Source organism: Budorcas taxicolor, chromosome 11 (genome assembly GCF_023091745.1).
Source record: "Budorcas taxicolor isolate Tak-1 chromosome 11, Takin1.1, whole genome shotgun sequence".
NCBI classification, from domain to species: Eukaryota; Metazoa; Chordata; class Mammalia; order Artiodactyla; family Bovidae; genus Budorcas; species Budorcas taxicolor.
In genome coordinates, this window is record NC_068920.1 from 85,884,750 (window position 1) to 85,899,769 (window position 15,020).

The 15,020-nt window shown below is 36.2% G+C and overlaps 1 protein-coding gene across 1 annotated transcript in view; it reads right to left on the reverse strand.

Moving 5' to 3' along the window:
- LRPPRC (leucine rich pentatricopeptide repeat containing) overlaps positions 1 to 15,020 on the reverse strand; it is a 99,032-nt gene that overhangs the window by 49,272 nt on the left and 34,740 nt on the right. The window contains exons 15-23 of the mRNA XM_052647793.1: positions 10,718 to 10,745; positions 8,184 to 8,241; positions 6,989 to 7,095; positions 6,695 to 6,772; positions 6,120 to 6,164; positions 5,673 to 5,777; positions 4,558 to 4,688; positions 3,767 to 3,852; positions 2,135 to 2,342 (exon numbers count right to left, since the gene is read on the reverse strand). Of these exons, the coding sequence (XP_052503753.1) occupies positions 2,135 to 2,342; positions 3,767 to 3,852; positions 4,558 to 4,688; positions 5,673 to 5,777; positions 6,120 to 6,164; positions 6,695 to 6,772; positions 6,989 to 7,095; positions 8,184 to 8,241; positions 10,718 to 10,745 (846 nt within the window). The remainder of the gene's footprint in view (positions 1 to 2,134; positions 2,343 to 3,766; positions 3,853 to 4,557; positions 4,689 to 5,672; positions 5,778 to 6,119; positions 6,165 to 6,694; positions 6,773 to 6,988; positions 7,096 to 8,183; positions 8,242 to 10,717; positions 10,746 to 15,020) is intronic.

Here is a 15,020-nt window from a genome sequence, read left to right on the forward strand (position 1 = left end):
TTACCTCAAGTTTGAATAAAAGGCTCATTATCCAGATGAGCTTATACCTGCTGAGGCCAGTTACATGATATTATTGAAGACCTAACATATTTAATCAAATCAAATATATGTAGACTTTTGGGGAGGCCAGTGTAGTTAATCCTAGTACTGCAATTGTCATGATTCTAAATAATTAGCTATCTTCCATCATTTGGGAGAAAACAATTGAAAATAAGTTTCAAAATCAATTGTTTTCCTGCAACTTAGCCCCAACTAGGAGTGCTACTACTGTTCTCTGCAAAACATGAAATTTCCTTTATCTCCTTAATTTCTTCTTTCTGACTCTTAAAAGAGTCGACAGAAAGTTTTTATCATGACAGATGAAACTGAAAGATCTTGTCAGGGAAAAAGCCTCTGCAAAGCACAGACAGCAAAAAAACAAAACAAAAAGGTAGGCAAATAAAAATAGAAGGTAACAATTTCTCTTTATATCTGAAAGCAGTAAAAAAAAAATCATAAAAGGTACTAATTTACATTTCTCTAGCCCAATTAACAGGGACAGTCAAATTTAACTGAGACAAACAAATCTCTGTACTATTAAATCAGAAGCACAAAGTATGCTCCATGTTAACATCTGAATCCCATGCTTTTTCCATTTTCCTTGGGGGAAGTTCTCCTTGGTTCATGAGCCCCATCTGCAGACCTTTCTGGGAAAACTTTTCATCTTCTGTCTCACGGTATTTCTGTTTGTAAGATACTTCTCTACCATGGCCTCATTTTCATTGTTAATTATTTTATTTTTGCCCACTGATGGAGGAGGGTCTAATTCTTCTGGGCACTGGGCCCATTTCTTTCAAACCCCTATGCAGAGCTCCACATGCAATCTGCAGAGATGGGTCTTTTGAGATCATCAAAAAAATTCTTGGAGGAAGCATATTAATTACAGGGATTTCTATATAAAGTTGGCTGTGAACACGAGAACTCAATAACACAGTAATTGTTTGAATCACTATTCTTTAAAAAGATGTAATGCTGAGATTGTGGAGGTTAAAGACTTAGCCAAATCAGCTAAGTTGATAAACTGTTTTTTGATCGGATGTCAAAGAAATTATTTCACAAAACATTTGTGTGTACGAACGTGTGTGCACATATATACATATGTATAAACATAACATAGTTAGATGTTTTTTATTCCACACCTTCAATTCAATATTAAATCATTCATTATATTCAATTAATTGTGCTCTTAGCAAATAAAGAAAAACTACCAGAAATTTGGGAAGAATATGAATACACTAAGATTTATCATTTACATTGATACAGCAACATCCTGGCATTGATACAGCAACATCCAAACTAAATGAGAAAACCTCAATCACAAAATAAGCAGATTAGAAAACTGTGCTAAGTCATGGAAGGGAATGGCAAAGGGGTAAGATCTGAGAAATTTTTAAAAACAGAAAAGAAAAACAAATGCTAGAGGAAACTAAGGTAATAAAGGATGCTTTATTATCTTACTAAAATGTTTCACTCTGTACTAGAACGTAGGTTGACTTTATGATTTACACTTGAAAAAAATACCTTAAACTAGGCACTAACATGAACATTCCAAATACAGACATTTTCAAACTCAGTAAACCTTACCCTATTAACAAAATTCATCTTCTTGCCACAAGACAGAGACATCTTCTACATTAACTTAGCAAAGCTACAGTGACTCCTGTGTCGGTGTACGCAGTTAAAACACTACACGGAAAAAAGGATCCCTCAAGAGACACTGCCACATCACAACCTGAACAACAGTGATGAAGCATAACCAAAAGCCCCAGAGAATCCTTTCTTATATTTATTATAATTGACACTTATAAGGCTCAAAACTGGGGAAAACTAGATTCGGTTCCATGTAGTATCATCACATACCCCACCAAAAAAAACCCCCCCAAAAAACCAACATAGATCTTTCCACTGAGAAGTAATCCACAGGACCACAGGGTGGTTGGCAATTTTAAAGGTCACCTACACCATAGACATTCTCTTATTCTGTGGCAAATAAGGCTTCCGCAGCATCACAGAAAATTTACAAAATATAATCCCTGTATGATTAGATTCATTATTTCAATGCCAACATTAAAAACTGAAAATTCAATTAACTTACTTTTCCAGATGTAGGGTGACCAATGGGGAACTTAAGGTGGTAGATGGTTTCGCTAACCCTAGGGTCACGATGGCTTCATGCAACTGTTTCACTGTTTCGGTTTCACCTCGTAAAGCTGCGCCATTTAGGATGTGGAAAAAGGACAAGACTGTTGCATCTTTGACAAGAACATCCTTCTCTTTCATCTCCTTTAGAATGTTAATAGCATCTACAATGAAGTAGCACAAAAGACCCTTAGGTAATTTCATGTAGGGAAAACAAACTGCTATTAAAACAGCATTTCAAGCCCAGCAGGAATGTAAATTCTAGTGTATAATGCCGATTTCAAGTTAATTACTACTTGCATTTCTAAACGAGACTACAATTATAAATCCACAATAGCATGGTTTTATCATTTCCCTGCAACTTTGACTACAAATTATAGATAGGGACTGTGTGCCCACTCTGCACCACATAACCCTGTACGGTCTGCCCTATAGCTGTAAGATCCTCCTAAATGGATGCTTTTATCGTTCAGAGCTAACATCTGCTAAATCACACCATTGTTTCTTCAGCAGATGGCTTGTCAGGAGGCCAGATAATAAAGATGTGTTTACACTGTATATACAGCCAGACTAATGGTCTGATACCGATAGGGCCTGTTTGCTATGTCGATACTAATTAGCCAAGCAGAGCCAATGAAAGCTTTCCAAAAGACTGCATGTTAATACATTAGATTCATTAAGCTTCATTAGGAAGGCAGAAACAAACATTTTAGGATATGGAATAAGTGCATTTTTATAATGTTGTTATTAATTATTGCACAGACAAAATGTTTTGACCGCTTTATAGAAAGTGATTTTAAAAAGCAGGCTAATCTTCATAAAGGACTGTCTGTGTTAGAAAAATTTCCTAGGGAAAAATTCTACGATCAAGTCAAATACTTTCTCCATACATTTTTCACTATAATGATTTAAAAACAAAAAATCTTCTCTAGAAATTAAAGGAAGACAGGGAGTTTTTTTTTAAAGCTTCCAAATAAAGCCTAATGAGAAAGTTAAGAAATAAATAGTTAAGAATAAATTATTAAGTATAATTATATTAGGCTTAGCATTATCCCCCCCAACTGTAAGAAAGTTAGAGGATACACATCAACTATATAATCAGTTAGGCTCTTCCTGCAAACTTCTATGTGAAACCTTATTGAAGTATACATTTTGTTAATGTTATTAGAAGTGAAGACAAAGACACCTGCAAAATTCATATTCTTAAATAAAGGTTATATTTACAGGATTTATGTTCAGCCTTCCAGTGTTCTTAAGCAAAAACAAAGCCATTAGTGCAGGCATATAGGCAAACTGTGCCATAAGTCATGATCTTCAAACTCAACCCAAACAGCAATGCTAATAAAAACTAGCTGCAGAAATGCAAAAAGCACTGAGCTGTGCAAATGTAAATGACAAGCTTGCCAATCCATTAAAACTAATGGCCTACACTGTCCATGCAGCTCTGGTTGGATTCACATGCAAATTTGTATGCAAAGTGTTCAAGCACTTTGCAGGATGGACATGATATACCATTAATATCAATTCACATGTTATTCCAGTGGCAAGATACTTGCATCACACATTTCCTTTATGTGCTGATGCTTACCTTGGAGCTTGCCATGTTTTCCCAATACTTTAACGAGTCTTACATACTTGCCGGTGTCAAGGACAGCAGAAGAATCTAAACGGTCACTAAAAATTAAAGCCATATTTATATAATGTTAGAAGTTGTTTAACTGTTAATAGCAGTGCAGTTATCTACTTGATCACTTTTCCAAAAATCTCAGAATCTGAATTTTTATTAACACTGGCTTCTACCTTTTAGTTCAGGTTTATTTTGGGGGCCATATACAAATCTACATGCAATTATATTCAAAGAAGTAAAAATGTAATACTACATTTATACTGTATCTTTCCATATGCAAACGATACGAATAAGGAATGCTTCTGTTTCATGGCACTTAAGGTGATTCTCACTTTCCTGCAAATACTGAAATACTCCCAAGAGACATTTTTATTTGGTAAATCTATCAGTGGGAAGCCAAGGATACCTGAGAAACGGACAGAATTCTGTTCACACTACAGTACAGAAAGGGGAATATTTGACAAGCCTTATATCATAGTTACATCACTGTTGTGATATGCAGTTGTATAATCAAGAGGAAAAAATCTTGGCTTCAAGAAATAGAATGTCTTATCACACTTAAACAAAGACTTCTTGCTGAAAACAAGCCATAATTAATCAAAGAGTATTACAGTATGAAATTTCAAAAGCACTCACAAAAGAGAATTTTTAAAATTTACATTATATCAGAGCAGTCTTCACTCTACGTGAGCCACCAAGGACTGCAGAGCAGCATAAATGCTGATGATTTGTTTCAGTGCCAGGGTACTCACAATTCTCGTTTCAGGTTCAATGCATCTTCTGCATTATCATGTCGACAGCACAAATTTATTAAAGCTGCATAGCCACCAACAACCATATCTGATTCATATTTTGCCTTCAATTCAAGAGCTTTTTGCATGTTCTAAAATAAAGGAAGGAAATGAAAAAGAAGTAAGAAATTAATATAAAAGTGTAAAATTTCTAGTTTCCATGTTCAGAGTGTAAAAAAAGTTAACACTACTTTTAAAATAAATGGATACACATTATTAACTTCATCTTGCTCCCTGATATTTTTAATCCACCTTCTAAAAAGCAGGAAAGATATATATGAAGGATTCAAAAGATTTGTTATCTGCGCTGCAAAACTGACCACTATGCTAAATTTGATGTTTTAGGTTTGGATACTGTATTATGAAAAAAGACTTCCAGATTAAATATGTACCAAGTGAGTCCAATTTCCATGCACAGAAATATATATCACTGCCAAGTTCCTCACAGTCCGTAATGTGCAGGAAATATTTTAGAATTTAATAGTGCCATATTATAACCTTAAAGTCAGCTGTATTTTTTTCCCCTTAAAACACAGGCATATGACCAAATGACACTGAACTAGAAGCTGAAAAAGTCTAGTGATATACCCCAACTGCAGACACACACTAAAATGAACACAAAGTACAGCTGGACGCCTGCTGAAAAAAGGCAAGAGACCCTTTATCTCAGAAAGAGCTTTTTTCCAGCAGGAAAATGGAATTTCAATCCCTGCATTAACAACCTAGTAATATTTGACTTGCAAATGACTACTGCATGTATCAGTTGCTTGACAATCTAGATATGAGAGACCGGAGCCATGGCTTGAAAGGACATTTGGCATGTATGATAAACCTATCACGGCTGTTACTATCATTCACTTTGCAGATTATCGTAAACAAACTACGGCAACCCGAAAACATGCCATTCAAGGTGTAGCTGAAGTTAGTTAACCTCTCATTTAATTGCATTCTTCACAGACATGATGTATAATAATCAATTTAAAAGATAATAAATTTCATATTGGGCTTTGCTTACTTTTATCTATAAAGAATTTTTTACCTTAATAGCACATTTAAAGTATTTAAACAAACGTTACCTCTTCTGAACATAGCATTAATATGAGCTGCTTTAGGATATCACCTATAGGTTGATTTTCAGCTTTTAGCTTTTCAAGTTTAGACTCCAAATCAGATGATGAAGGCTGCGAAGCAGAAATGGGAAGAAAAAAGAAAAAAAGAAATTTACTACAAAGAAAATGCACCGTTTGTCACTCTTCTCTTTGAACTGCCCTTTCCTAAATGTCATAAATGCTATCAAGGATATTAATGTGGGATCTGGGATGGACTCGAGGGGTTTATAAAGCTCCTGATATTATATGCAGATTTCTTAGATATAATTTCTGGTAAATGGCTTTTACCAACTTCTTAGAACTATGCTAGAGGCAAAAATGTTAGGAACCACCGGTTTTAAAAGGACATAATCTAGAACTCTCATTAAATGAGGTTATTACAGCATGGAGAATCTACTCAAAAAACATACTTACTTTTCTAGAGTCTGTCTTCTCTCTTTCAACCAATATATTAACATCCTAAAATCAGGATTTAAATTAGGATTAGAAAACATATGGAAAATATACTAGCAAATGTCAAAAGCAAATTTTGGAAGTCTCATTTCTTTTTATTTTTCCATTTCCCAAAATATTCCTGAAATTCTCTTCAGACTTTATAACCACTGTAAAACACACTTTTAAATACATTCTTCAATATATAAACAGCATTCACCAATAATCAATAAAAAGCCTTGTTTTAAAGGCTATCATTTAAATAAACTTTGGCCAAAAGCAATATATTTAAATAAAACTTTGATATGCCTCTATGCTTGGGGCTGGTGCATGGGGATGACCCAGAGAGATGTTATGGGGAGGGAGGTGGGAGGGGGGTTCATGTTTGGGAATGCATGTACACCCATGGTGGATTCATGTCAATGTATGGCAAAACCAATACAGTATTGTAAAGTAAAATAAAGTAAAAATAAAAATTAAAAAAAAAAAAAAACCTTTGACATGCCTCTATATATAAATTGAGCATTTTAAGAAGTTGATTATTATTTCACACACACCTTAATCAATTCAGGAACATGGTAGCTATCCAGCAGATTACGAATGCCTCTGTAGATATTTTCAGGAATTTTTACATTCTGTGCAAAGGGGAGGGAGGAGAAGAAAAAAAAAAACAAGTTTTAGACAACCAAACTGAAATTTGTCTAACAGAAATTATCTCGGACATAATTTAAGTCTCCAAGTCATGTATGTCATTGAGAAGTGGTCTGGTTGTACTTAAAAGCAGCAATTTCAAATCTAATAGATACATGTCAGACAGGACAGGCATTATATAGCAAAAAATGAAATGGTACCATCTCCTTCAGCTGATGGAAGTATTGTCTCAAATGCTCCTCCTTGGCCTGTACCTCTGAGTCACTCATGCTGTCAATCAAGTTATAAAGAAAATAGCCAACAGCTTCTGTGGAAAAAAACAAGAGAAAGCATTCCACTAAAATTACTGAGACTGTCATGTTATCAAGATTAATTTATAAGAAATCATTTTGGTGTGAGATGTCACCCTGATGAGAGGCTCTGAAATGGCAACAATGATCACTGAGGCATAGAGATTATGTGGTTTGGGAGCACACATCTAACTGGTGAGTGAAAGGAATATTAATTATTTTCAGACCAAGTGACAGCTTTTCGGTACTGAATCTTACTTCAATCTATTTTTTTCTACCACTCTGTGACAGAAGTGGTCCTGCCCAAGGCCTTACCCCTTTCCTGTCCAAATCACAAATAGTGAGAATAAATAAATGCCTCGTATATATTTCTATATTAATTTTTTGTGGGCAATATTTAGGGAAACATAAAATTAGAGGATTGGTAAATGTTGAGTATAGAAAGTTAAATAATTTTAATAAGATGTAATATTCCTGTGGAGAGCTGCCTATTAGCCAATGAAAAACCGAGATTAACAAAGATGTTTCGTAACAACAGTAATTTTCCTATGCATCCAAGCATAAAATGTATAGGGCCATGTGTTAATACACAGGATAGAAAAATACGAACTTTCAAGAAAGATACCATATGGTTTTGTGTGTGTGTGTGTTTTAACAGGAAACCACATATGCTAGGCTTTATCACATGAAAACAAAAATCATTAAATGTCAAAATAATGTATTTTCAGTAATAAATAGTGGAAAAATCTACAAGACCTCTTTACTATTCTATATGTCTAAATTATACCTGCAAAACATTAAAATCACATAAACACTACGGATTACTGATTTTTAAGGCTATTTTGATGGATGCTATCAGAAGCATTTCCTCAATATCTGAAAAGAAAAACCCTCCCAACCCTGTCTTTAGAAAAACAATTATGGTAATACCAAACACCTCACAGATCTCAAAATGATGCGGTTATCAACGTAAAGATTTATAAACAAATGTTTTCAAATTTCACTTTCAAAAACAAAATGTTTACTGCTGTAATCCTTCTAGCCCATCATTACACAGAAGAATGGATTTGTGGATAAGTTACAATCATCGAAATTGAAACGCTACCCGTTGGTCCTGGAGGCTCCTGGCAATAACGTCCATCCTTGTACAACAGTTCTGTTATCTGGTAAGACAGAAAATGCGTGCATTGCAGCAACAGAAGCAAATTAGAACAAACACAATCTGAAATTGAATTCTTGAAATAATAAAGCCTCTCCCTAGTAAGGTATTACTCTATGTCACAGTAATTCAACACCACCCCAACTTGCCAAGGAGATTGTTTCATTTTTAAATAACAGGTTAGTCTTTTAAAAACAAAACAAACCCATGTTGAAGGAAAACTGCAGGACTTCATGATACATCACTAAGAAAACCTCTAAACTGTTCTGGTTATATATTGTTTTAAATAAATTGTTACTGTAGAAAACAGCTTACAGGAAGCATCAACCAATGTTATTTGCCATTGTACTGTTTTTGGTCTTGCTGAAATTCAACCAGTTTCCTCCTTTTAAATGAAGTTTTACAGCAGTAAGAAAGTAAAATATCCTGAAACACTAAATAATCTTTTAAGTTTTTCAACATTTTGCCAGTCATTTTAATGGCATTAAAACAAAATGGGGGCTTTCCTGGTGGCTCAGATGATAAAGAATCCGCCTGCTATGCAGAAGACCTGGGTTCAATCCCTGGGTCAGGAAGATTCCCTGGAGAAAAGGGAATAGCAACTCACTCCAGGAATTGCTTCCTAGGGAATTCCACGGACAGAGGAGCCTGGCAGGCTGCAGTCCACAGGGTCACAAAGAGTCAGATAGGGCTGAGCAACTAACTCTTACTTACTTAAAACAAAAGGAGGTCAAAAGTTGTAATATGTTTGTTCTCATTGATTCTTATCAACTGAATACACAGAAATTAAAAGACTTACTCAACATTAACTCTACCCACAAAATTTCAATTAAAAAAATCCAAACGTATTTCATGACAAAAACCTACGATACTGATGTGTAACTTTTGAACACAGTATTTAGACTATATATCAACAGCCTGGAGATAGTAAGAAAGGAAGCATAGGTTTCTGAAGTGATATGAGCAATTACTTCATGTGTATACTACGATTGAACTTATTCGCTCTTTAGATAGTGTCTGTTCGACTGCTAAGTCGTGTCCGACTCTTTGTGACCCCATGGACTGTAGCCACAAAGCTCCTCTGTCCAGGGGATTCTCTAGGCAAGAATACTGGAGTGGGTTGCCATTTCTTTCTTCAAGATAGTGTCTGGCCATAGCATAAGTATTAACAACTCAAACTACAGTTACTTCTTTAACTATGTATTTTCTAATATGGAAAATTAGGTAAACCTGATCATATGCCACTTCATTCAACAATGAAAGCATGATGTGGTAATAACAATCCAAAGGAAAGTTAAGGTAGAAACTATTAAAAAGCAAAGCAAAACAATCCTATCTACAATTTTTTTTTTAACCAACCCAGACGTGTAAAAGATAGACAAATTCTACCAGAAGTTGTAGCCATACATTAGACATATGACAGCCACATTAAAACCTAATTTTGAACAAAGACACATTTAATAAGCCAATGAAAAGGTCTTTATAGCCAAAAAAATTACTTATAAATATCTTAACCACCTAACTGACTTACATAGCGTGAATGGCAGTTTAATACTAAAAACAGAACTGAAGGAAAATAAGATTTTAAGAAATATTTAAAATGGGAATTCCCATCAATAATGTGCATTCTGATAGTGTTGTTTATTCGCCAAGTCATGTCTGACTATTTTGCGACCCCATGGACCTTAGCCCAACCAGAATCCTCTGTCCATGGGATTTTCCAGGGAAGAAAACTGGAGTGGGTTGCCATTTCCTTCTCCAGGGGATCTTCCCAACGCAGGGATCAAACTTACACCTCCTGCATTACAGGCAGATATCTTGTAATTCAACATAAGGATTGTTGTACTTCCTGCATAAAAGCAGTTAATTTCTTAAAAAGACAGTAGTTTAAAAACTGATCTGTTTATCATTCATATACAGATATACATATAGATACACTTGATGCTTCCTAAGTGACGCTAGTGGTAAAGAACACACCTGCCAATGTAGGAGACGTTAAGAGACATGGGTTTGATCCCTAGGCCAGGAAGATCCCTTGGAGGAGGGCATGGCAACCCACTCCAGTATTCTTGCCTGGACAATCTCTTGGACAGAGGAGCCTAGCAGGCTACAGTCCATAGCGTCACAAAGAGTCGGATACGACTGAAGCAACTTAGCACATACAGATAGGTACACTTACACAAACATGTATAATATCTATAACACGCATATATTTTAAAAAATAATTATTAAATACGTATGATCACTGCCATAATGTTAACAGTTATTTTTTAGAAAAGTTGAAAACTTAAGAATTTAGGACTAACTCAAGGTCACTTCAACAATAAATTTCATGATCCAGGAAGGTAGTTTTAAAACTAAAAGTACCAATTCAAGATTCTAAATTCATTAACTTATAGTGATGCATGATAAATGTATAAAGCTATTATAACTTGCTTTTTACCTATCACACTATGATTTGCAATATTAGGAATACTTACCTTGCTCCAAAGATTTATATTCATAGACCTGCAGGGGGCAGCAAAGGATTAAAAATAAACCCAGAGGTTTAAAAAACATTAAAATACACTAGCAATCATTATATGCAATACATACAGATCAAAGCCTTAAAAAAAAAAGTTCCCAAAATCAAAGTTAATTTTCAGAAAGACTGATTCACTTATTTTGAACCCTCAAAATAAAGAGTGCTTTGGACACGAATCACTAAGAACCATCTCTAAACCTTGGGGTCCCAGTTTGATGGAACAGGGTATCTGCATGGTCTCAAAGGATCTCCCTGAGACTTCTTCTTACTTTTCATGGTAAAGACAGTAACAACACAGTGGAGAAACCGAACCAATATCTTCACTGAGTGATCAAACTTAACATCACTAATGAGGTGCTGACAGACACATTTTAGATTTAATTCCCTGAGAAAAACAGAACAGCATTCCTGTGGTATTCCAGTCAGAAACGTAACATGAAGTTACACATGAGGAACCATCATGAGAAACGTTCTAGAAGATAACTGGCCTGTATTCTCCAAATCTGTTATACGTCATAAAAGACAAAGGCTGAAGAACTGTTCCAGATTAGAGAAAATTAAAGAGAAAAGATGACTAACATCTATTCCCTGACTGGATTCTGTATAGTGAGTGATGTCGCTCAGTCGTATCCGACTCTTTGCAACCCCATGGACTGTAGCTTACCACACTCCTCCATCCATGGAATTTTCCAGGCAAGAGTACTGGAGTGGATTGCCATTTCCTCCTCCAGGGGAATCTTCCCAACCCAGGGACCGAACCCAGGTCTCCCGCATTGCAGGCAGATGCTTTACCATCTGAGCCACCAGGGGTTCTGTATAAGAGGGAGGAAAATATGGGCTCCTCCAAAAAGAGAGTGAAAATACTTGACAGAACTAGTATATGAGCTCTATTAGATAAAAATATTCCATCAATGTTAAATATCCTCAGTTTGTCAACTGTGATGTGGTTGTATAAGGGAAAATCCTTGTTCTGTGGAATTGTGTGTATCTGTACATGCTTATACACGTGCCTGACTCTCTGTGACCCCACGAACTGTAGCCTGCCATGCTCCTCTGTCCATGGGATTCTCCAGGCAAGAATACTGGAATGCGTTGCCATTTCCTTCTCCAGGGCATCTTCCCGACCCAGAGATCGAACCCATGTCTCTTCCATCTCCTGCACTGGCAGGTGGATTCTTTACCACTGAACCACCTGGTTGTGTAAGGGAATATCCTTGTTCTATGGAATTACATACTGACATATTTAAAGATAAAGCATCATGACATATGCAACCTAAGCCCAAACAGCTCCAAAAAATTAACATTTATTTATATGTGTGTGTGTGCGTGTGTGTGTAAATAAACGGAAAGTAAAATGATAATTTCACAAAATGCTAAAAGTTAATAAATGGGGTATGTAAAAAATCTCTGTACTACTCTTATAGTTTTCTATAAATCTGAAATTATTTCAGGAAAGCAAATAGAATAGCTCACTCAAATTGTGACTGTTTAAAGGAAAAACTATTTACAAAACTGGGTAACCAATGAACACTAGGTCTTAGGCTATTTGTAAGCTTTGTAAACTTAATGTCTATAAGCTTTGTATATTTAATTCAAACATGGAATCTACTTTCAGAAGATTAGTTATGTGTTTTAATGATATTACAATGCAAATAGAATGTATATATTTACTATAACTATGTATATTACACACTGTAAAAATACCCACAAAACTTACAGACCTCTTAAAATCGGCACCCACAAAAATTCACAGGCCTCTTTAAACTCGAGATTGAGCAGTTTAGAGTGAACTGTTTTGGTACAGTGAGTTAAGAAGGCACCTGTTTTTACTTTAAAAACATTCCAAATGAACTACTGACACAAGGCAGCTAGGATGGATCTGGGGGCACTACACTGACTGGAAAAAGGCCAATCTCAATATATGATTTATGTAACTTTTTTTCCATTTATGTACCTTTTGCAAACTAAAATTATAAAAACTGAGAACAAATCAGTGGTTGTCACAGATTAAGGATGGTGAATGGAAGCTAAAGAGGTAATGGCAGGGAGGTGGGGAATTTGTCGTGATGGCATAGTTCTGCATCTTCACTGCAGTAATGGTTACTCAAGTCTATGTATGTGATAAACTGTCAGAACTGCACACATACATTGTACGAATGTAAAATTTCCAGTTTTGGTAATGCACTGTAGTTATGTAAGATGCAACCACTGGGGGAAAACGGGTACAGTGTATATAGGCCGTTTGTGTCTTATCCTTGCAACTTTCTGTAACTCTAAAATTATTTCAAAACAAAAAATGAAACGTGTCCCATGCCCTGCTAGAATCCTCTGCCTTATGATAAAATCATTCCTCCTACTAAAATACATTCAGAAAAAGTTTTTAAAAAGATGAACCTGTATTTTGTAAGTGGAGAAAAATGTTTATAAAGTCCTGCATTGTACACATATTCTTTTTCATTATAGTTTATCACAGGATATTGAATATAGCTCCCTGTGCTACACAGTAGGACCTCACTGTTTCTACAGTAGTTACAATCTGCTACTCCCAAACTCCTAATTTATTCCTCCCCCCTTTTCCCCTTTGGTAAATCTTAACACTCTTATGATACAAAGCGAGGAACTATAGAGTCTCTTGATGAAAATGAAAGAGAAAAGTGAAAAAGTTGGCTTAAAGCTCAACATTCAGAAAACTAAGATCATGGCATCTGGTCCCATCACTTCATGGGAACTAGATGGGGAATCAGTGGAAACAGGGGCAGACTTTATTTTTGGGGGCTCCAAAAATCACTGCAGATGGTGACTGAAGCCATGAAATTAAAAGATGCTTGCTCCTTGGGAGAAAAGTTATGACCAACCTAGACAGCATATTAAAAAGCAGAGACATTACTTTGCCAACAAAGGTCCATCTAGTCGAGGCTATGGTTTTCCAGTGATCATATACACATGTGAGAGTTGTACTATAAACAAAGCTGAGTGCCGAAGAATTGATGCTTTTGAACTGTGGTGCTGGAAAAGACTCTTGAGAGTCCCTTGGACTGCAAGGAGATCCAACCAGTCCATCCTAAAGGAGATCAGTCCTGGGTGTTCACTGGAAGGACTGATGTTGAAGCTGAAACTCCAACACTTTGGTGGCCTGATGCGAAGAGCTGACTCATTTGAAAAGACCCTGACACTGGGAAAGATTGAGGGCAAGAGGAGAAGGGGACGACAGAGGTTGAGATGGTTGGATGGCATCACCGACTCAATGGACATGGGTTTGGGTGGACTCCGGGAGTTGGTGATGGACAGGGAGGCCTGGAGTGCTGCGGTTCATGGGGTCGCAAAGAGTCGGACACGACTAAATGTCTGAAGTCTGTTTCTGTTTAGTAAGTAAGTTCACTTGTAACATATTTTAGATTCCACATATAATACTGTCTTTCTAACTTACTTCATGTACGCAGCATGATAATCTCTAGGTCTATCCATGTTGCTGCAAATGGCAGTTTCCTTCTTTTTCACGGCTGAGTAATATTCATGTGTAGGTGTATGTGTGTGTACACACTACATCATCTTTGTCCATTCGGAGAGAGCATCTTCTCCTCTACACATTCGTAAGTATCAAGACTAGTTTGCAATTGCTTTCTTACTTTCTGGTCTGTAACTAGTTAACAAGTTGAAGGCAAGAAGATTCCTGTTCATCCTTGAATTACCTATTATCTCGCAGTCTAGACCTAAGCACACACTAAAAAGAGTTAGATTTCCTGAGTACTCACAAACTATAGTTCATGAAGTATTTTCCTTCTCCTTATAAAAACATCATGAGTGGGAGCCTCACTGACTGACTGAAAAGAGGAACTTAACATCTGGCACTTAACTTGGTTGATTTCAATTGGAGAATCCCAGGGATGGCGGAGCCTGGTGGGCTGCTGTCTACGGGGTCGCAGAGTCGGACACGACTGGAGCGACTTAGCAGCAGCAGCAGCAGCAAATGTCAGAAACTTGATTTTTTTTAACATGTGAAAGGCCCCACTGTTCAGTGGTGCAGAGTCCCACTTCTCAAGCTCAAACTGTTGCCACCGGGTCAGAAAATCTCCTTATATCACAGAACTCTTATCTATGGACTATAAAGCCTTAAATGCCTCCAAGGCAATTCTTCAAAAAAATAATAATTATTTATCTTAATTGGAGGATAATTACAATATTCTGGTGGTTTTTGCCATACATCAACATGAACCAGCCATGGGTGCACATGTGCCCCCCATCCTAACCACCCCCACCCT